At 43.1% G+C, this 23,082-nt stretch overlaps 1 protein-coding gene across 2 annotated transcripts in view; it reads left to right on the top strand.

The window, feature by feature from the left end:
- LOC120054608 (E3 ubiquitin-protein ligase RNF13-like) overlaps positions 1 to 23,082 on the top strand; it is a 102,581-nt gene that overhangs the window by 74,374 nt on the left and 5,125 nt on the right. For both annotated transcript variants that reach the window (XM_039002080.1, XM_039002082.1), the window contains exons 5-8: positions 525 to 612; positions 1,837 to 1,927; positions 2,729 to 2,834; positions 5,327 to 5,420. In XM_039002080.1, coding sequence (XP_038858008.1) covers positions 525 to 612; positions 1,837 to 1,927; positions 2,729 to 2,834; positions 5,327 to 5,420 — 379 coding nt within the window. The remainder of the gene's footprint in view (positions 1 to 524; positions 613 to 1,836; positions 1,928 to 2,728; positions 2,835 to 5,326; positions 5,421 to 23,082) is intronic.

Raw genomic sequence — 23,082 nt, 5'->3', positions numbered from 1 at the left:
CTGCTTTATTAACTCAAGGATTGTTTTTTTTACATTGTATGCTGAACTGATATGTGGCACGAATTAATGCCAGAATAACATTTTATAATTTAACGAAACAGGTGGGCCTCTGCTCTGCCCCACCTGCCCTGAATGATGGGTCACCACTGATTACATACCCTCTACAAGCTACTATGTCAAATAAGTTATTTTAGCCATTGATTTCTTTCAGAATGCTATGTGTTCAGCTACATTACATGCTATGCAAAGTCTTGCCTTGTTCTCCTTCATGTGGTGGTGTGTCCATATAGCATGTCATTATCATTATACGCACATAGTATACAAATGCATGGACATTGACAAATATTCAACTGAACCACACACTCCCTGTCCTGAAGTGATGTCAGTTACAAAGTAGTTACGGAGATAGCTGTCACAGAATGGATACAGTACAAAGATATTTAGGTGGGATGGGCTGGCTGAACACACACTGATCCATAGGAACCACACACACACAATGAACACAAAGGTTTTGTCTCCCGCAGGTCCTTAACGCTCAGAAGGCCGGGTACAAGGCGGCGATTGTTCACAACGTGGACTCTGATGACTTAATCAGCATGGGATCCAATGATCGTAAGTTTCCCCCCTCTCTTCCAATCCTTCTCTTCTGCACTGCACACACAAACAAAAACACAGACGTGCAGCAGCACTGCACACAGTCGTCTGTTCATGTATCTCCTCATTCGGGGTCAATACAGCTTTGATTCCCAAAACCTGAGCCTAGAGGACTTTTCGGACTCGCTGGGACTTAGTGATACTGCAGCAAATAGCGCCAATTCCGACTCTTGTGTCGTTGTGGAGGAATGTGGTGCTCTGGTTTTCAGTACGTCGCCAAACAGTTCAACCCTGTCCAAACGGCTCGATCGGCCCGGAAATTCACAGTGCCCTATCTCCCATCAAATTAAGTTTTTGGGAGGAGGGATATCTGTACAGTTTCTCTTTTCTCAACAGCTTATTCTTCACATAGTTTGTCGCTTGTCTCCCGCCTCTTGCTCTGGGGTGTATGACTATGTATGATGAATAATCAAGACAGGACCCCGTGCTGGTAATTGTCTAGGACGGATCATCCAGTCGGATGGGTTATTTTCAAACGTTGGTCAGCGAGCCATTTGTTAACTTATCAGCCATCCAAGAGATTTATGTCACCGGGGTTCTGTGGGCCCTACCAACTAGTAATATACCCACAATATGCCCACAGTCGTGCATGAGCAGAATCATATATAAGACAGTGGCACAAGTGGGCATCAGCCTCAACGCAGGGGCAGACTGGAATAATAAATCAGCGCACCAGGGGCAAATTGTCCGTTCTACTAAACTACTTTGGGCTGGTATCTGAATGGGACAGCAGCCCATTAGCCAAAATGGTAATTCTGCCCCCAAAAATAATGATAACATTTCTTAACAGACTCAATATTTTTTTAATTACCCATTGGCCTAAAGATGGATCAGCCCACCAGGCATTTGCCCAAAATTCCCTATGCCAGTCCGTTTCAGGCTCAAAGGGTCACATAGACCCTGGAAATTACCCCATCTAACAGCTTTAAATATCTGTGGTTCGCCATAGTTATGGTCTGTCTAAATAAATGATTTCAGAAATGACAGATGTTATACTGTAGTGCCTCGACAAACATACCGTTCTTTCTATTTTTGTATCTTTCACCGATAACTGACTCGAATCTTCATTTCTTCCTTCGAACGTGTTGTTATTTCATGATGTTCTAGATTTCATTTTATGATGGGCATCAATATGTGGCCACCTCATGTATAAATAGCTTTTCCTTCTCTTTTCCCTTTCAGTGGATATTTTGAAGCAGATTGACATTCCATCAGTGTTTGTGAGCGAAGAGACTGCCAACTCCCTGAAAAAGGACTACACGTATGACAAGGGGTGAGTCGCGGACCAACATTTTATTTCCATGTCTATCAACATCGAGGCTAATTCAAGCCGGAGGCATCCAAACTGGCGTACTCTATCCATACTGTCTAAGAATCCTGTCCAAATAAATCTGTCAGCGTTATTTTTTTTATACAAATAATATATTTATTTATTATATGAATGCAGTGGAAAGACGACATAATATGATATTTTTATCTTTGTGTTACATTACTATGTCATAATGGCCTTAATTGACGTGCTGGCATCGTAAAGCAGATCTGCCTCATGCTGTCATCACATTCCCAGAGCTATGCAGAGAACAGTGGATAATCAGGGAATGACTGTTTTTTCATCCCACCATGCTGTCAGTAATAGACCTTTGCTCTGATACCAATCATACATTCGGGTTAGTACCTCTTTTGTCCTGGCATGCAGACATACCAAAATAGTACATTTCCAGTCAATTGCCTGGAAATGTTGCAACGTTCTTTACAAAATGTTATTATAGAGACGTTAACTGAATTTGCCTATATGTATTTGGAAAATAATGATGATAGTGAGTGAAGTCTTACCCATTATTTCACAGTGTGAAATCACATTAGTCAGATGGGAGGGCGTTTATGTGACAGGACGTCATGAGGTGTAAAATGAAAATGAGTTGCCTCGTGTGACATGCTATAGATGATGGACCATGTCGAAACGCTCCAATCGTAAGGACTCCTTGTAGGTCACTATTATTTGGAGTGTATCTAATTGTCAGTCATAAACACTTAATTCAATCTCCATAATGGCGCTGTTGTTGTTTTTTTTCAGGGGTCATGTGGTCCTCATGCCGGACTTCAGCCTGCCTCTGGAATACTACCTGATCCCCTTCCTCATCATTGTGGGAATCTGCCTCATCCTCATCGTCGTTTTCATGGTAGACAAATGCACTATCTTCTCAACATGTCAATAAAGTTTATTCATTCATTCATGTACACTGAGAATACAAAACATTAAGACCACCTGCTCTTTCTATGAAATAGACTGACCATGTATGTCAGTGTGAAAGCTATGATCCCTTATTATTGTCTCTTGTTAAGTCCACTTCAATCAGTGTAGAGAAAGGGGAGGAGATAGACTAAAGAATAATTTTCAAGCCCTGAGACAATTGAGACGTGAATTGTGCATGAGTGCCATTCAGAGGATGAAAGGTGTGGACAAAAGATTTACAGTGCATTCGGAAAGTATTCGGACCCCTTGACTTTTTCCACATTTTGTTACGTTACAGCCTTATACTAAAAAACAAAAAATCTCATCAATACCCCATAATGACAAAGTGAAAAACAGGTTTTTAGACATTTTTACAAATGTATTAAAAATTAAAAGACAAATATCTTATTTACATAAGTATTCAGACCCTTTGCTATGACACTCAACATTGAGCTCAGGTGCATCCTATTTCCATTGATCATCCTTGAGATGTTTCTACAACTTGATTGGAGTCCACCTGTGGTAAATTCAATTGATTTGGACATGATTTGGAAAGGCACACACCTGTCTACATACGGTCCCGCAGTTCACAGTGCATGTCAGAGCAAAAACTAAGCCATGAAGTCGAAGGAATTGTCCGTCGCACTCCAAGACAGGATTGTGTCAAAGTACAGATCTGGGGAAGGGTACCAAAAAATGTTTGCAGCATTGAAGGTCTCCAAGAACATAGTGGTCTCCATCGTACTGGAAGTTTGGAGCCACCAAGACTCTTCCGAGAGCTGGCCACCTGGCCAAACTGAGCAACCATCTTTGCAGCATTCCACTAATCAGGCCTTTATGGTAAAGTGGCCAGACGGAAGCCACTCCTCAGTAAAAGGCACATGACAGCCCGCTTGGACTTTGCCAAAATGCACCTAAAGGACTCTCAGACCATGAGAAACAAGATTCTCTGGTCTGATGAAACCAAGATTGAACTCTTTGGCCTGAATGCCAAGCGTCACGTCTGGAGTAAACCTGGCACCATCCTTACGGTGAAGCGTGGTGGTGGCAGCATCATGCTGTGGGGATGTTTTTCAGCGGCAGGGACTAGGAGACTAGTCAGGATCGAGGGAAGGATGAATGGAGCAAAGTACAGAGAGATCCTTGAGGATAACCTGCTTCAGAGTGCTCAGGGACTCAGACTGGGGCGAAGGTTCAAACAGGACAACGACCCTAAGCACAGTCAAGACTATTTCTTTTTTTATTTAGCTAGGCAAGTCAGTTAAGAACAAATTCTTATTTACTACCCCGGCCAAATCCTAACTCGGACGACACAGGGCCAATTGTGCGCTACTCTATGGGACTCCCAATCACGGCTGGTTGTGATACAGCCTGGGATCTAACCAGGGTCTGTAATGACGCCTCTAGCACTGAGATGTAGTGCCTTAGACCGCTGCACCACTCAGGAGCCCCAACGCAGGAGTGGCTTCGGGACAAGTCTCTGAATATCCTTGAGTGGCCCAACCAGAGCCTGAACCCGATTGAACATCTCTGGAGAGACGCTCTCCATCTGACCTGACAGAGCTTGAGAGGATCTGCAGAGAAGAATTGGAGAAACTCCCCAAATACAGGTGTGCCAAGCTTTGTAGCGTCATACCCAAGAAGATTTGAGGCTGTAATTGCTGCCAAAAGTGCTTCAACAAAGTACTGAGTAAAGGGTCTGAATACTTATGTAAATGTGATATTTCCGTTATTTATTTTTAATTACATTTGCAAAAATTTCTAAAACCTGTTTTTGCCTTGTCATTATGGGGTATTGTGTGTAGATTGATGAGGAAAATGTTTTATTTAATCAACTTAAGAATAAGGTTGTACCGTAACAAATTTTGGAAAAAGTCAAGGGGTCTGAATACTTTCCGAATGCACTGTATGTGCCTTTGAACGGGGTATGGTAGTAGGTGCCAGATATACTTGTTTGTGTCAAGAACTGCAACGCTGCTGGGGTTTTCACGCTCAACAGTTTCCCGTGTGTATGAAGATGATATCATCAAGCCTGCTACAACAACAAAACATGTTTTTATTTATTTTATTTATCTAGGCAACAAATAACAGAGAACTTGCTCATTCGATCTGTCTGATTAGTTAAAAAGCAGAGTCAGTTACCCAAATCATCCTACTTCCTAAAGAATTGACACAAGAATGTGATAAACGTAATTATTTTAAATGCCCATACAATTATTTTGAGTACTGGTTGAGGTATTTTTTAACTGCAGAGAATTCTTCATTCGGAAATAACTGTCAATGAAATGGTGACGTCAGACTTTTGGAAAGAGGGTGCATGGTTGAAGTACAAGAGCGTTGCCCGGTTCCAAAAAACTGTTGGGGTATTCATCAGGATTTTCGGTGAGGTTAAGTGACTCATAACTCCACAACTGACTTGACTTTTCCCTTCTCGCTCAGATCACCAAGTTTGTCCAGGGCAGACACAGGGCTCGGAGAAGCCGTCTGCGCAAGGACCAGCTCAAGAAACTTCCCATTCACAAGTACAATAAAGGTATGGAGGGATATAGCTATCTTGACATCAACATTGAGAAGTGAGATGGGCCAATAGTTTTGCGTTTGGTTCGTAAGCATTGACAACACTGATCTTTTTAGATCTGGGTATTGTTGTCGTAATGTCGGTCAAGGATGTAAGGTATCCCCTTAAGGATGTAAGGTATCCCCTTATGTTTTCCTCACTTAGTGTGAATGTATGGATTACTGTCAAAGCTGGTTGCTTCAACACGGGTTCAAGTTGAGGGAGTATCTGTGCACATTGGAATTTGTCATTGGAGAACAAAGAGTCTAAAAATGGTTTTGTGTCAGTTTGTTTGCCTGCCTATGTGTCAACAACACAAAGATTGAAACCTGGCTTTGTGATCGGAAGGAACACTTACCCTTGTATGAGATTATATAGAATGGTATTATGACTTACTCACAGATCTATCGACCTTCGCCCTCAGTGAACTGTTGACCTTAAACGCTCACCCTAACCCTCGACCTAGATGAGAACTCCAAAATGACCTTAGATCTCCACCGGGTCTAGCCACGCTATGCCTTGTGTCATACGACTGGGCCACAATGCGGGTGACATTATGAACGAGTTATGACACCTCAATCTGCTCCAGCGCTTCGTGCCATGAGCTAATGAGACGAATACAGCTTGATTTTCCACAGAGCCTGCTCCCCAGATTAAGAATGCCGCTATCTCAGATATGAGAAGGATCTATATAAATACATATTCTGTTTACCTCGAGGGAGGTAGATTTTAAACTCCTTAATTGGAAGTCATGGACTTTAGAGTGTTTCTCCATTTTGTTTTTCTCCCCTCGCTCAGCTCAGGAGGTATTTATGGCCCTGCTTTTGCATTGCAAATAGTGTTTTTCTGAGATCTGCACCTGGTCAAATGTCAGTCCTGAGTAGAATGTTGGCAGTATTCACACTTGGAAGGAGTTTAGAGGCTTGGTTTGGGGTAGGAAGCCCCTTGTTCAAAAATCGGCTGTGCAGGGGACACTGAGGAGATTTTGACAGTCTAGGTAATGCATATTAAGTAGCTCCCTGTGTGGTTGTGTGAGACGGTGTGTGCGAGTGGCTGTGCGACAACCCTTGTCTGACGGACAGTTTCCACAGGCATTAGAGGGAGTTCAGACATCCAGGGAATGGTTCCATCAGCTGCAGTTAAAATATATTTTATTATTATTGGCCCAAACACTACTACCTCCTCTTCTGAAGACAAAAAATAAATGTTGTTTTTACAGCTTTTTCTTTTTTTGTTACATGTACATTCTACACACACATTTCACATACATGGCACTTCTCTCTTTTCTTCACAGTAGTTACATGGCACGAGTATAGTTACTTGACATGCATCACAACCGGATAGACTATATCCAAACACATACTGTACCAGTCAAAAGTTTGGACACAGCTACTTATTCAAGGGTTTTTCTTTATTTTTACTATTTTCTACATTGAAGAATAATTGTGAAGACATCAAAACGAATGCATAACACATACAGAATCATGAAGTAACCAAAAAAGTTTAAAAAAAATCTAAATATGATTTATATTTTAGATTCTTCAAAAGAAGCCACCCTTTGCCTTCATGACAGCTTTGCACTCTCTTGGCATTCTCTCAACCAGCTCACCTGGAATGCTTTTCCAACAGTCTTGAAGGATTTCCCACATATGCTGAGCACTTGTTGGCTGCTTTTACTTCACTCTGCGGTCCAACTCATCCCAAACCATCTCAATTTGTTTGAGGTCGGGTGATTGTGGAGGCCAGGTCATCTGATGCAGCACTCCATCACTCTCCTTCTTGGTCAAATAGCCCTTACACAGCTTGGAGGTGTGTTGGGTCATTGTCCTGTTGAAAAACAAATGTCTCTTTCTTATTGGTGTCCTTTAGTAGGGGTTTCTTTGCAGCAATTCGACCATGAAGGCCTGATTCACAGTCTCCTCTGAACAGTTGATGTTGAGATGTGTCTGTTACTTGAACTCTGTGAAGCATTTATTTGGGCTGCAATTTCTGAGGCTGGTAACTCCTCTGAACTTATCCTCTGGGTCTTCCTTTCCTGTGGTGGTCCTCATGAGAGCCAGTTTCATCCCAGCGCGGTTTTTGCGACTGCACTTGAATAAACTTTCACATAAAGAGTGAAAAAATTAATCAATAAATCAATACATAATAGTAAATAAGGTTATCCAAACAATAATTACATCCCTAGAGCAGTAAAAATCTGGTGGGCTTTCTGGAATAAGAGCAAGCATATATCGTGATAGAAAGGGCAATAGAGGATAAAATGAGTTTCATTCTCTATTTCTTCGAGGTCACAATAATAACATAGTCTTTCCTCTTCTACTTCACCACAGTACCGACCTGTTTCAATACGCAGAGGCAATATCCCTGATCTGACCTGTGCACATAGCAATCGATTGTTTTTAGGTAGGTAATACATAATATATCTCACACACAAACTCACCCTTAATCAAACAAAAGGTTCTCAATTTGAGTTTATGATTAATCTCCTCCACCCATTTTTCTTTTCATATTGCATCAACAGTTGTGTTTTAAATCATATCTATGTCTCCCTTAATTTGGTTTTCATACAGATGTTCAAAGTCAGACTGTTGAAAAAGGTCAGACATTTCAATTGCCCGGGCTCCCCCTATAGATAGAGCCCATTGAAAAACTTGACTAGCTATTCTGGAAGTTGGCATATCCAACACTCTATTCCAAAGTATCACCATACACACCTTCCATCTCACCTCACAGGGTTCCCAACCCATGTCCCCTGTTATTGCAAGTATAGGTGCAAACTTGTGGACACCTAAAAAGTAACCTACTGCTCTGCTATGAACATGTTCATTTTTAAAATACCTCTTAGCACCCCACACTCTTGCTGAATAGTCCAGAACAGGACACACGCATGTCTGATACAGTTTGGAATACGTAGCATAACCTATATCTTTGAGTGGTTTTGTTTTTCCTATAAATCCCCCAAGAGCTCTACTCGCTGAGTCGGCCAGGGCAGATGTTGCATATAGAAAGGTAATATGTTCATCAATAAAAATACCCAAATATTTATAAATGCTAGTAAACTCCAGAATGTCTTCACCAAAACAAAACTGAAAAACACTTCTCTTAGTAGCTGCTTTTCTAAAATGCATTCTGTGTTTTTGTCTGGTTAATCATGAGTCTCCATCTTTTACACCAATTGACTGCACATAATAACATGTTCTGCAGGTCTTGTTCAGTTTCTGCCATCAAAATCATATCATCAGCATATAAAAGGATACTTAGCATTTCATCATAATATCTTACTCCAATATTTAACTGTTTCATTTATTTTGCCAAATAATTTATAAACAAAGTCGGTGATAAGGCGTGTCCTTGTTTAACACCCGAGGGTGTGGGAAACCAATCTGTACGATATTCATTAACATGCACACAAGCAATTGGTACTTTGTAAAGAGACTGGATTGCTTAATAAAATGTCCCATCAACCCCTGTCTTTAACAAACTATAGGTTAAAAGCTCCCTATTTACAAAATCAAAACCTTTCTGGAAAATCAATGAAACATGCAAAAGTAGGCTTCTCTTCATGTAATCTATTTCTAATTATTGTACAGACCGAGAAGATATGATCTATACAGGCTCTGGATTTACGAAAACCATTTTGTTCTTCCGTCAGAATGTTGTGGTCCTTCAGGAAGGAGACACGTTCTGTCTCCTAGAGATGAACGTACTTTGGTGCGAAAAGTGCAAATCAATCCCAGAACAACAGTAAAAGGACCTTATGAAAATGCTGGAGGAAACAGGTACAAAAGTATCTATATCCACAGTAAAACGAGTCCTATAATCGACATAACCTGAAAGGCCGCTCAGCAAGGAAGAAGCCACTGCTTCAAAACCGCCCTAAAAAAGGTTTGACTACGGTTTGCAACTGCACATGGGGACAAATATCATACTTTTTGGAGAAATGTCCTCTGGTCTGATGAAACAAAAATATAATTTTTTGGCCATAATGACCATCGTTATGTTTGGAGGAAATAGGGGGAGGCTTGCAAGCCGAAGAACACCATCCCAACCTTGAAGCACGGGAGTGGCAGCATCATGTTGTGGGGGTGCTTTGCTACAGGAGGGACTGGTGCACTTCACAAAATAGATGGCATCATGAGGAAGTAAAATTATGTGGATATTTTGAAGCAACATCTCAAGACATCAGTCAGGAAGTTGAAGCTTGGTCGCAAATGGGTCTTCCAAATGGATAATGACCCCAAGCATACTTCCAAAGTTGTGGCAAAATGGCTTAAGGACAACAACATCAAGGTATTGGAGTTGCCATCACAAAGCCCTGACCTCAATCCTATAGAAAATGTGTGGGCAGAACTAAAAAAGCGTGTGCGAGCAAGGAGGACTACAAGCCTGACTCTGTTACACCAGCTCTGTCAGGAGGAATGGGCCAAAATTCACCCAACTTATTGTGAGAAGCTTGTGGAAGGCTACCCGAAACGTTTGACCCAAGTTAAACAATTTAAAGGCAATGCTACCAAATGCTAATTGAGTGTATGTAAACTTCTGACCCACTGGGAATGTGATGAAAGAAATATTATTAAATATTATTCTCTCCACTATTATTCTGAAATTTCACATTCTTAAAATAAAGTGGTGATCCTAACTGACCTAAGACAGGGCATTTTTACTCGAATTAAATGTCAGGAATTGTGAAAAACTGAGTTGAAATCTATTTGGCTAAGGTGTATGTAAACTTCCGACTTCAACTGTATCATAGTTCCGTTGTAATCCAGTGAGGTAAGAAAAATGATCTAGATCATCTATAAGGCTGATCACAGATCAATATTGCAGATTTAAGAGGAAACTTCAGTCATCACCGTACAATGACACCTTGGTTTTTAAGCCCTGGATTTCTAGCCCCTCTATATTATTGTTGGATCTGATTTTAATAGCTAACATTCCGATGGCCATAATAAATAGATACGCCGACCGTGGACAATCTTGTTTTACTCCTCTTGACAGTTTATTACTTTCTGAGAAGTAGACATTATTTATTATTTTACACCTGGGGTTACTATACATAACTTTAAGCCATTGTCTAAGCAATTCTCCTAAATTAAAAAAGTCCATACATTTATATACAGGGGTGCAAACTAGTGAGGGCCCAAAAAGGTGACACATTTTTTTTGCACTGAAACATGTAAAAAAATTAAAATAATCCCTCCTAGGGTAAATGCAGGTTTTAACTAATTAAACAAAAAAATTGAACTCAATGATCAGTCTCTGTCTGTAAAATAAAAAGTGGTTAATGTGTACCTAACTCACAGCTAAACAAATGTAAAGAAAGCAGTCCAATGTATTTGTTGCCTAGACTTTACTAAATGACACTCAAGCCTTGAGAAAAAACAATACACTAATATTAATCTAACTAACTACCGAACGTTTATTGACTTGATTATTCCCGTCATTCTTAGTTTAGCTAAATGGTTTAGTCTTTGTGCGTTCTCAATGGACATTCGGGTGCTTTTGTAAATTCGCTCAGGCTATCTACTCCGATTTCAAAGCACTCTCTCTGAGTGTACCAGAGCGCAGAATAATTAATTTACGAACGCTCAACACCCGTTGAATATGGCCGGTGTCAGTAAACGTTGGGGGAAAAACACAATTAAATTGTTTCCAGCAGCACAGTTAGTCACCAACGCTCTGGATAACATGAAAACTGCCTAACCAGTTCTGCTAGGGCGAGTAAAATGGTCAGAGTGGTCTCATTTGTGTCTGGAAGTAGCTAGCAAGCTAGCCAACATTAGCTTCGGTGCTTGACTGCCATTGTAAGGCCAGAACGCTCAAATCAACCCTACTCCTCGGCCCGAGCGTCCAGTGTGCGCTCCGAGAGCGAAACGGTCTGAATTCACAAACTGACAATACTCTGAATTTATGAGCGCACTCTGGCACTCCAGATTGAATTTAAGAACACACCCGTCATAAAATGTCTAACTAGTAATTTGTTATGCTAACTAGCTAACAAGAGCATCAACTTCGGTAGACAGGCAAAAATTTAGTACGCTCAACTGTAAGGATATGGTTGAGTCACAGTATACTAAAATGAACTAATAGTAATGTAGTATACAGTATGGGTATTCGAACACAGCTCTGGTTTTCTCTGGTTTTTTCATGGTGTTCTATTGTTTCAAGTACTTGTCTTATATTATCTCCAATGTATCATCCATGTAAAAAAAAAAAAAAAACCTGTCTGATCAGGATGAATTATCTCCGACAACACCTTTTTAATTCTATGTGCTATGCATTTTGCTAGGATTTTTGCATCACAACACTGAAGTGTAAAGGGGCCTCCAGTTTTTTAGTTGTACCTGATCTTTATACTTAGCACATGGGTCATGTTTCAGTAATAGTGAAATCAGACCTTCTTGCTGAGATGCTGATAGTTTACCATTTTTTATAGGAGTGGTTAAAACATGCTAATAGTGGATCTTTAAGTACATTTGAAACATGTTTGATATACAGTGCATTCGGAAAGTATTCAGACCCCTTCCCTTTTGCCACAGCCTTATTCTAAAATTGTTTACATCGTTTTTCCCCCTCATCAATCTACACACAATACCACATAATGACGAAGTGACAATTTTGCAAATGTATTAACTTAAAACAAATACCTTGTTTACATAAGTATTCAGACCCTTTGCTATTAGACTCGAAATTGAGCTCAAGTGCACCCTGTTTCCAGTGATCATCCTTGAGATGTTTCTACAACTTGATTGGAGTCCAGCTGTGGTAAATTCAATTGTCTGGACATGATTTGGAAAGGCACACCTGTCTATATAAGGTCTCACAGTTGACAATGCATGTCAGCGCAAAAACCAAGCCATGAGGTCGAAAGAATTGTCCGTAGAGCTCCGAGACAGGATTATGTCGAGGCACAGATCTAGGGAAGGGTACCAAAAAATGTCTGCCGCATTGAAGGTCCCCAAGAACACAGTGGCCTCCATCATTTTTAAATGGAATTTGTTTGGAACCTCCAAGACTGTTCCTAGAGCTGGCCGCCCGGACAAACTGATCAATCGGGGCAGGAGGGCCGTGGTCAGGGAGGTGACCAAGAACCCGATGGTCACACTGACAGAGCTCCAGAGTTCCTCTGTGGAGATGGGAGAACCTTCCAGAAAGACAACCATCTCTGTAGCACTCCACCAATCAGGCCTTTATGGTAGAGTGGTCAGACGGAAGCCACTCCTCAGTAAAAGGCACATGACAGCCCGCTTGGAGTTTGCCAAAAGGCACCTAAAGGACTCTCAGATCATGAGAAACAAGATTCTCTGGTCTGATGAAACCAAGATTGAACTCTTTGGCCTGAATGCCAAGTGTCACGTCTGGAGGAAACCTGGCACCATCCCTACGGTGAAGCATGGTGGTGGCAGCATCATGCTGTGGGGATGTTTTTCAGCGGCAGGGACTGCGAGACTAGTCAGAATCGAGGGAAAGATTAACAGAGCAAAGTACAGAGAGATCCTTGATGAAAACCTGTACCAGAGCGCTCAGGACCTCAGACTGGGGTGAAGGTTTACCTTCCATCAGGAGAACAACTTCCAACACGACAACGACCCTAAGCACACAGTCAAGACAATGCAAGAGTGGCTTCAGGACAAGTCTCTGAATGTCCTTGAGTGGCCCAGCCAGAGCCCGGACTTGAACCTGATCGAACATCTCTGGAGAGACCTGAAAATAGCTGTGCAGCGACGCTCCCCATTCAACCTGACAGAGCTTGAGAGGATCTCCAGAGAAGAATGGGTGAAACTCACCAACTACAGGTGTGCCAAGCTTGCAGCGTCATACCCTAGAACTTGTAGCTTGTAGAGTCATACCCAAGAAGGCTGTAATCGCTGCCAACGGTGCTGAAACAATCTACTGAGTAAAGGGTCTGAATACTTATGTAAATGTGATATTTCAGTTTTATATTTGTTATAAATTTGCATAGAAATTCTATAAACCTGTTTTTGCGTTCTCATTAAGGGGGATTGTGTGTAGATTGATGAGGGGGAAAAAACAATTTCATCCATTGTAGAATAAGGCTGTAACGTAACAAAATGTGTAAAAAGTCTAGGGGTCTGAATACTTTCCGAATGCACTGTACCTCAACTGGTATGCCATCCAGCCCTGGCGTTTCCCCTGGCCTAAAGGCTTTAATTGCATCAAGAAGTTCCTCCTCTGCAATTTGGCCCTCATACTAGTCTTTCTGTATAGCTGTTAATATTACACTATATTAGGAAAAAGTTTCTTACAGTTAACTCCATCCCTGCAGTTTCTGCAGGTTTCTTACAGTTAACTCCATCCCTCTGTGTTCCTGCTTGCTCTTTTTAATTTTTAATTTAACCAGCACAGAGTTACACATGGGATAAACACATGTACAGTCGATAACACAATAGAAAAATCTGTATACAGTGTGTGCAGATGTAGTAAGATTAGGGAGGTAAGGCAATAAATAGGCCATATTGGCAAAATAATTACAATTTAGCAATTAAACACTGGAGGGATAGATGTGCAGAAGATGAATGTGCAAGTAGAGATACCGGGGTGCAAAGGAGCATAAAAATAAATAACAATATGGGGATGAGGTAGTTGGGTGGGCTATTTACAGATGCAATGATCAGTAAGCTGCTCTGACAGCTGATGCTTAAAGTTAGTGAGGGAGATCTAAGACTCCAGCTTCAGGGATTTTTTGCAATTCGTTCCAGTCATTGGCAGCAGAGAACTGGAAGGAAAGGCGGCCAAAGAGGGGGTTACTTACTTACTTACTTACTTACTTACTTTATTGTCCCCATGGGGAAATTTTGTTGCAGTGTCATGTACACGTTTAAAGTGGCGTTTAAATACAAAACAAAATTGACAATATAACTTTCATAACAGTTACATACCAATATATATATATTTTTTAAAGACTAGCCTGCTGGCCTTACTGAGTCGATAGGAACATTAGCCCGAGCTATTTAGGAGGGATATCACACCTGGCACAAATGATTGTCTAGTTCTGTTTTTTCTGCTGTGGGGTGCCCTATACCTGCGCCCAGAGGGGAGTAGTTCAAAGTCCGGGTACAGGGAGTGGCTTGGGTCTAAAATGATTTTGTGAGCCTTGCGGAGAACCCTGACCTTAAAGATCTCATCCAGGCCTGTCTGTTTGACTCCAAGTACGTTGCTTGCTGTGGTGATAATCCTTCTCAGCATATTTCTCTGGCTGACAGTGGCATTGACCAGTGAAATATACCTGCTGGAGCGCGTGCTACGGGTGGGTGCTGCTATGGTGACCAGTGAGCTGAGATAAGGCGGAGCTTTACCTAGCAAAGACTTATAGATGACCTGGAGCCAGTGGGTTTGGCGACGAATATGAAGCGAAGGCCAGCCAACGAGAGCATACAGGTCGCAGTGGTGGGTAGTATATGGGGCTTTGGTGACAAAACGGATGGCACTGTGATAGACTGCATCCAATTTGCTGAGTAGAGTGTTGGAGGCTATTTTGTAAATGACATCGCCGAAGTTAAGGATCGGTAGGATAGTCAGTTTTACGAGGGTATGTTTGGCAGCATGAGTGAAGGATGCTTTGTTGCAAAATAGGGAGCCGATTTTAGATTAAATTTTGGATTGGAGATGCTTAATGTGAGTCTGGAAGGAGAGTTTACAGTCTTACCAGACACCCAGGTTTTTGTAGTTGTCCACATATTCTAAGTCAGAACCGTCCAGAGTAGTGATGCTAGACGGGCGGGCAGGTGCGGGCAGCGATCGGTTGAAGAGCATGCATTTCGTTTTACTTGCATTTAAGAACAGTTGGAGGCCACGGAAGGAGTGTTGTATGGCATTGAAGCTCGTCTGGGGCCAGAACTATACAGAATGGTGTCGTCTGCTTAGAGGTGGATCAGAGAATCACCAGTAGCAAGAGAGACATCATTGATGTATACAGAGAAAAGAGTCGGCCCGCGAATTGAACCCTGTGGCACCCCCATAGAGACTGCCAGGCCCTCCGATTTGACACACGGACCTTTATCTGAGAAGCAGTTGGTGAACCAGGCGAGGCAGTCATTTCAGAAACCAAGGCTGTTGAGTCTGCCAAGAAGAATGCAGTGATTGACAGAGTCAAAAGCCTTGTCCAGGTTGATGAAGACAGCTGCACAGTATTGTATTTTATCGATGGTGGTTATGGTATTGTTTAGGACCTTGAGCGTGGCTGAGGTGCACCCATAACCAGCTCTGAAACCAGATTGCATATCGGAGAAGGTACGGTGGGATTCAAAATGGTCAGTGATCTGTTTGTTAACTTAGCTTTCGAAGGCTTTAGAAAGGCAGGGTAGGATAGATATAGGTCTAAAAGTTTGGGTCTAGAGTGTCTCCCCCTTTGAAGAGGGGGATGACCGCGGCAGCTTTCCAATCTTTAGGGATCTCGGACGATACGAAAGAGAGGTTGAACAGGCTAGTAATAGGGGTTGCAACAGTTGCGGCAGATCATTTTAGAAAGAAAGGGTCCAGATTGTCTAGCCCAGCTGATTTGTAGGGTTCCAGATTTTGCAGCTCTTTCAGAACATCAGCTATCCAGGATACCCGGGCCAGGTCGATTAGAAAGGCCTGCTCGCTGAAGTGTTTTAGGGAGCGTTTGACAGTGCTGAGGGGTGGTCGTTTGACCGCGGACCCAATACGGACGCAGGCAATGAGGCAGTGATTGCTGAGATCCTGGTTGAAGACAGCAGAGGTGTATTTAGAGGACAGGTTGGTCAGGATGATGGCTCTGTCAGAGTGTTTGGCGATACCAAGCGGGAACACCAAATCTCTACCTAATCACCCTTTAAGCCCTGCACACCGGATCTCTGCTTGCATTGCGTGAAATAGCCCTGTGGGGAGTCCGGAAGGCCTGTACGTCGCCGTTTTATGGAGAGTGTATAAGTACTGGTAGGCAAGCGGAGGAAGTGTAGTCAATGACCGAGATTGGACAATTTATTATTCAAAGCAATGATCTTAGGGTTTCCTTGCTTTTTGACTGGCCTGTTAGGCCTGAGGGGGAGTATACCAAACCTTGTTAGTTGATCCTAATAGGCTGGAGCGGGTTTGCCAGCTTGGCGCCATTTCAACATGGAAGGTGAGGTAGCTGGATAGCTAGGCTGACAGTGCTGTGTTCCGGGATGGAATGGCATCCCGGATACACACTCGTCCGCGGCCGAGCTTTGCAGCCTTCCCATACATCTCTCTACATGGGGTGGGCGATGACACGCGTGAGTCACGGAGCCACCTTTTAGATCACTCGTTGGACTCGTTCTGCGCTAATTGTTTACAGTGTGCCGACACGAACGGACCTCTTTTTATACCTTTTATGCAGAACTCAGAGCTCACGTTCTCCAGCCCAGGGTATTTTTAGCTGTCTCTAACACCACTGTGTGACCGCAGCGGCAGCAAGGCAAAGCTGAGTGCTTCTGTCTGCTGCTTCCCTTTCTCCATGACCTCACTCTCTTCCACTTGTCTATTCTCCCGGCGGGCTGTGTTTGGGCAGGGTTCCCGTAACCAGGGGTCAGTGTGTGTGTGTGGGAACGGTGCCCTTAGCTACCATCCTCAGCTAAACCTGATGCTGAGTCTGGTTTTTTAACTGAACCTACAGTAAGCGGATGCCTGGTCTTCACTGGCACTGTGTGCGCTTGTCTACATATGTGCGTGGACAATTGAAAGAGAAGGCCTGTCACTAAGGGCTTTGGATTGGAACCAGTCTGTGCCCACTGCAAAATGTTACACGAAGATGGGAACCATGCGCCACAACGGTTTAATCGCATCATCTCCCAGAAGTGCCTACAAGTCACAGACAATTAGAAGCAACTTCTCTCTACACAGGCCTCTATGTCCTCTGGCTGTGGGTTAGTTGTGTTATTATCAGCAGTGTTAGCGATGCTAATGCTAACCTAATGGTATCACATTGTAGTGTTAGCACACTAGGCCTTTTTAGTTGTTCTCCCTGTCATTCCAGGCTTGGTTTTATGGCCTCGTCACAACTCTAGGCTAATCCCAGAGGAGTGCAGTGTGCGCTGATGCAATTATATCTCTGGTGGTGTGAATAAAGCGTGTATTCATTCCCTTAATTGTGCGACGCAGGCTTCTCTGGGCAGGGGGATGACATGGGGGAGATGCTAGCTGATTAGCCGGCCTACCGTATTGTCTGTGCGTTGAGGAGTGGTGCTTCTAGCCTGCAGCGCTAATGAGGAATTTGGCATGAAGGGGGGGAGTCTGAATAGGCTTAGAGTACCTATCTCAATGCAATGTACAATAGCAGCGTAATTAGCACACAATACCAGTCTGAGGAGTATTACCGTGCCTTCAGAAAGTATTCACAACCTTTGACTTTTTCCACATTTTTGTTGTGTTACAAACAATACCCCATAATGTCAAAGTGGAATTATGTTTTTGACTTTGTTGCAGCCTTGTTGCTAGCCCTTGCATCATCCATATGAAGTTAGCCTCATATACAGTGCATTTGGAAAGTATTCAGACTCCTTGACTTTTTCCACATTTTGTTACTCTTTTTGCTTAGTCAATATGGGGTATTGTGTGTAGATTGATGAGGGAAGAGAAACGATTTAATCCATTTTAGAATATGGCTGTAACGTAACAAAATGTGTAAAAGTGGAAGGGGTCTGAATACTTTCCGAATTAACTGTAAGCTTACCATGTGACTGTGCGCTTTTTGTCTGGCTTTCTGGCTCTGGTTAAGACTGAGGGGCCCAGCTGTGTGTGTGGTTTTGCCACCAGATGGAGAGCAGACAGAAACCTCAAAACCAGCAGTTCCAGAGAAAGAGAGAAACAGAGGAAGCCAGGGAGATTAATTTTCCCTTGCTCCAGTTCACCCTCCAAAACCACTGAACCTAAGATGGGAGAGCCCATCGCCCCGTTTATGAGAGGGACCGGGCTCTCCCTCTGACCCCTGCCCTCCCGTCTCTCCCCAGGGCTCTACGACTGATGAGTCACTGTGTGTGCTCCTCCCCTCCCTCTGCTCTGTTCCAGCCCTGGGCTGAGTACACACACACTCACACAGAGTGAAAGCAGCTGCGGAGGCTCTGACACTGTGTGAACAGTGAGGCAGGAGTATTGTGATACAGTCCCTTCTCGTCACAGATGACTGCAAGAAGCCTTACCACAGCCATGTTGGCTCTAGCTGTAGGTAGCTGTGCAGATCTGTGGGCATCACACACACTCTTGTCTCCTCGCTCTGATTAGTTTAGTAAGGGAGCGTGATTCCTCCTGAGATCCAGGAATGCTGGCTGGCTGACTGGAGCAAAATGGAGTTTCATTGACACTCTGGCTCTTTTTAAACTACTGGTCCCCAAAGGCCCTTAGGGGCCACTTCAACACGATGTCAGAAAAGGGTAGTGTTGAAAAGAGTCTGTCGCAATCAGCGATAATGGGATAATAACCAGCCAATCAAACCGTATAGAATCTGATTAACATTATTGTCTAAAGATAGAATCTTCCAAACATGGTTGGATGAAAATTCTTCAATAATTAGTTTAATGCTGCTGTGCAAGAACAGTTTTTTCATTCTCGGATGACATGGTCATGTATGGTCTGTTCCGACATTTGTTGACGTGATGTATGTGAGGTAAATAGTCATGTCATTACTAACTTTACCCAGTGGAAAGTTCCAGGAAATGGAGTGAGTGAGCAATATGCCCACACCAGCTCCTTTGATCAGACTGAGTAGTTTAATCCCATGCTTTCATGAAAAGGGATGACCAGACCGTGAATTCTGCTCAACCAGAGAATTCTGCTGCCATGCTTCTCTCTGACCAACAAACACAAAACAACTTGAACTGCTTGATATGGGCATTTGACTTGAAGATTACAAAATCTGATAAGGCTTTTGTAGTAATGTAATTTTAGAAATCAGAAAATTAAGAACAGAAAAAGAACACAAGTTTAAAAAACGATATATGCAAAAGCATGTGGACACCCCTTCAAATTAGTGGATTCTGCTATTTCAGCCACACCCGTTACTGACAGGTGTATAAAATTGAGCACTCAGCCATGCAATCTCCATAGACAAACAAGTGCTCAGTGACTTTCAAAATGGCACCGTCATAGGATGACACTTTTCCAAAAAGATGGGTTTGTAAAATTTCTGCTCTACTAGAGCTGCCCTGGCCAACTGTAAGTGCTGTTATTGTGAAGTGGAAACATCTAGGAGCAACAACGTCTCAGCTGCGATGTGGTAGGCCACACAAACTCACAGCGGGACCCCCAAGTGCTGAAGCACGTAGAACGTAAAAATTGTCTGTCCTCGGTTGCAGCACACACTACCGAGTTTCAAACGGCCTCTAGAAGCAACATCAGCACAAGAACTGTTAGTCAGGAGCTTCACGAAGTGAGTTTCCATGGCCGAGCAGCTCCACACAAGCCTAAGATCACCATGCGTGATGCCAAGCGTCGGCTGGAGTGGTGTAAAGCTTGCCGCCATTGGACTCTGGAGCAGTGGAAACGTGTTCTCTAGAGGGTGGAATCGCGCTTCACTGTCTGGCAGTCCAACGGACAAATCAGATACCTGCCCCAATGCATAGTGCCAACTGTAAAGTTTGGTGGAGAAGGAATAATGGTCTGGGGCTGTTTTTCATGGTCGGGCTCAGCCCCCTAGTTCCAGTGAAGGGAAATCTTAATGCAACAGCATACAATGACATTCTAGACGATTCTGTGCTTCCAACTTTGTGGCAACAGTTTGGGGAAGGCCCTTTCCTGTTTCAGAATGACAATGCCCTAGTGCACAAAGCGAGCCCCATACAGAAATAGTTTGTCAAGATTGCTGTGGAAGAACTTGACTGGCCTGTGCAGAGTCATGACCTCAACTCCATCAAACACCTTTGGGATGAATTGGAAAGCCAACTGCGAGCCAGGCTTAATCGCTCAAAATCAGTGTCCGACCTCACTATTGCTCTTGTGGCTGAATGGAAGCAAGTCCCCGCAGCAATGTTTCCGACATCTAGTGAAAAGCCTTCCCAGAAGAGTTGAGGCTGTTATAGCAGCAAAGGGTGGACCAACTCCATATTAATGCCATGATTTTGGAATGAGATGTTTGACGAGCAGGTGTCCACATACCTTTGGTCATGTAGTGTATGATACTTGTGTTTTTGCTTACTTGGCTATATCAGGTTGTTAAACTGAGTTATGCTGGAGAACTTCTCGGGACAAGTGAGGAACAGGTCTTCAATGTCACTGTTAGTGAATGTGCCTTTGTTCTATTCCGTATGTCTTACTTAGCAGTGTACACACCCTTTGAGTTTGTGGTGTCAAAGTATTTTTCTGCTTAGTGCTCAACTTCCCTCAGAATAGCCCAGTGCCACAGTTCAGCATTTCCTGAGTTTGTGCTGGAGCCATGCCTTTATAAATGCTCCCTTTCTCATCACCCCAACCCCCCCCCCCCGTCCGTCCGTCCGTCCGTCCAGCACTGGGTTCAAGTTCAGACAGAGAGAGAGGGAGAAATGGATAAAGACAAGAAGTGACAATGACAGACGGAGAGAAAAAAGAAAGTTGGAGACAGGCAACAAAGACAGTCTGCGAAAAAGAGAGCACGAGACAGAGGAAAGAGAGAGGGGCAGAGAAAAGGAAAAAAGAGGGAGAGATTGAGTCTGTGACTTTACTGAAGGGGGGGTGGACATGACTCCCCATCCTTATACGGTTACATGCAATCCTGGCACGGGTACTGAGGAGCAGCAAAACATGCTCATTTAAAGTTTACATAAACACTGGCCCACATATCCGGCACCCTTCACAGCACAGCACCTCGTCCTCCCCACAAGGGAAGGGGCAAGAAAGAATGCTGTGGAATTTGAAAGTGAGTGCATTTTATTTTATTATTTTTAACCTTTATTTAACGAGGCAAGTCAGTTAAGGTTTGGCCCGGTTTGGTAGCCACATACATGGCAGGAATGTGCTTGGAGTGGAATTTCAGCCATTTTGGAAAGAGTGAGAACTTAGTCCGAAACAAATGTAGGGAAATGACTTGAAAGCGGCGGTACAGTGGCTTGCAAAATTATTCACCCCCTTGGCACTTTTCCTATTTTGTTGCCTGACAACCTGGAATTAAATTAGATTTTTGGGGGGTTTGTATCATTTGATTTACACAACATGCCTACCACTTTGAAGATGCAAAATATTTTTTATTGTCAAACAAACAAGACAAAAAAACAGAACTTGAGCGTGCATAACTATTCACCCCACAAAGTCAATACTTTGTAGAGCCACCTTTTGCAGCAATTACAGCTGCAAGTCTCTTGGGGTATGTCTCTATAAGCTTGGCACATCTAGCCACTGGGATTTTTGCACATTCTTCGAGGCAAAACTGCTCCAGCTCCTTCAAGTTGGATGGGTTCCGCTGGTGTACAGCAATCTTTAAGTCATACCACAGATTCTCAATTGGATTGAGGTCTGGGCTTTGACTAGGCCATTCCAAGACATTTAAATGTTTCCCCTTAAACCACTCGAGTGTTGCTTTAGCAGTATGCTTAGGGTCATTATCCTGCTGGAAGGTGAACCTCCGTCCCAGTCTCAAATCTCTTGAAGACTGAAACAGGTTTCCCTCAAGAATTTCCCTGTATTTAGCTCCATTCATCATTCCTTCAATTCTGACCAGTTTCCCAGTCCCTGCCGATGAAAAACGTCCCCACAGCATGATGCTGCCACCACCATGCTTCACTGTGGGAATGGTGTTCTCGGAGTGATGAGAGGTGTTGGGTTTACGCCAGACATAGCGTTTTCCTTGATTGCCAAAAAGCTCAATTTTAGTCTCATCTAACCAGATTACCTCCTTCCATATGTTTTTTCTGGCCACTCTTCCGTAAAGCCCAGCTCTGTGGAGTGTACGGCTTAAAGTGGTCCTATGGACAGATACTCCAATCTCCGCTGTGGAGCTTTGCAGCTCCTTCAGGGTTATCTTTGGTCTCTTTGTTGCCTCTCTGATTAATGCCCTCCTTGCCTGGTCCGTGAGTTTTGGTGGGCTGCCCTCTCTCAATCTGATACACGTCAAATCAGTTTTCTTGATCTTCTGATCTTGTGTGAAGATAATGTTCTATACACTGATCTTTACAGGAAACCTACTGGTCGTAACATTTTGTTGAGGGCTGATAGTTGTCATCCACTTCCCTTGAAAAACAGTTTGCCCTACAGCCAATTCTATCGAATCAAAAGAATTTGTAAATAACAATCAGATTTCGACAGAAATATGGCTTAGATGCAAAGAAAATTCAAGGAGAGGGGGTAAAAAATGGTCAGATTAATACTGCCATTGAGAAAATTCAAAACAAAACGAGACATGACCTTTTTCAAGGTCAGTCTGGCAAAAATAAGCATTCTTGCGTTCTAACTACCCGCTATTCAAAGTGCTCGGAACAAATTATGGGAATCGGTCACAAACATTGGCACATTCTAAGATCCGATGATAGTATCGGTAATGTGTTTTTGGACCTTCCCTTGGTCGTATTCTCGCGGGGCAGAAACCTCAGAGATCAATTGGTAAACTCTGATTTACCACCCCAAGATATCCCTTCACAATTTATTTGCGCCCCTACTGGATGGAAACTACAAATGTAATGGCTGTGCTCAATACAATGGCACTTATAAATGTAGATCCTTCAAACACCACCAAACA

The sequence above is a fragment of the Salvelinus namaycush genome, chromosome 10, assembly GCF_016432855.1.
Source record: "Salvelinus namaycush isolate Seneca chromosome 10, SaNama_1.0, whole genome shotgun sequence".
Taxonomy (NCBI): domain Eukaryota; kingdom Metazoa; phylum Chordata; class Actinopteri; order Salmoniformes; family Salmonidae; genus Salvelinus; species Salvelinus namaycush.
Note: the sequence above shows the minus strand (reverse complement) of the source record. Positions and strands in the feature narration are given on the sequence as shown.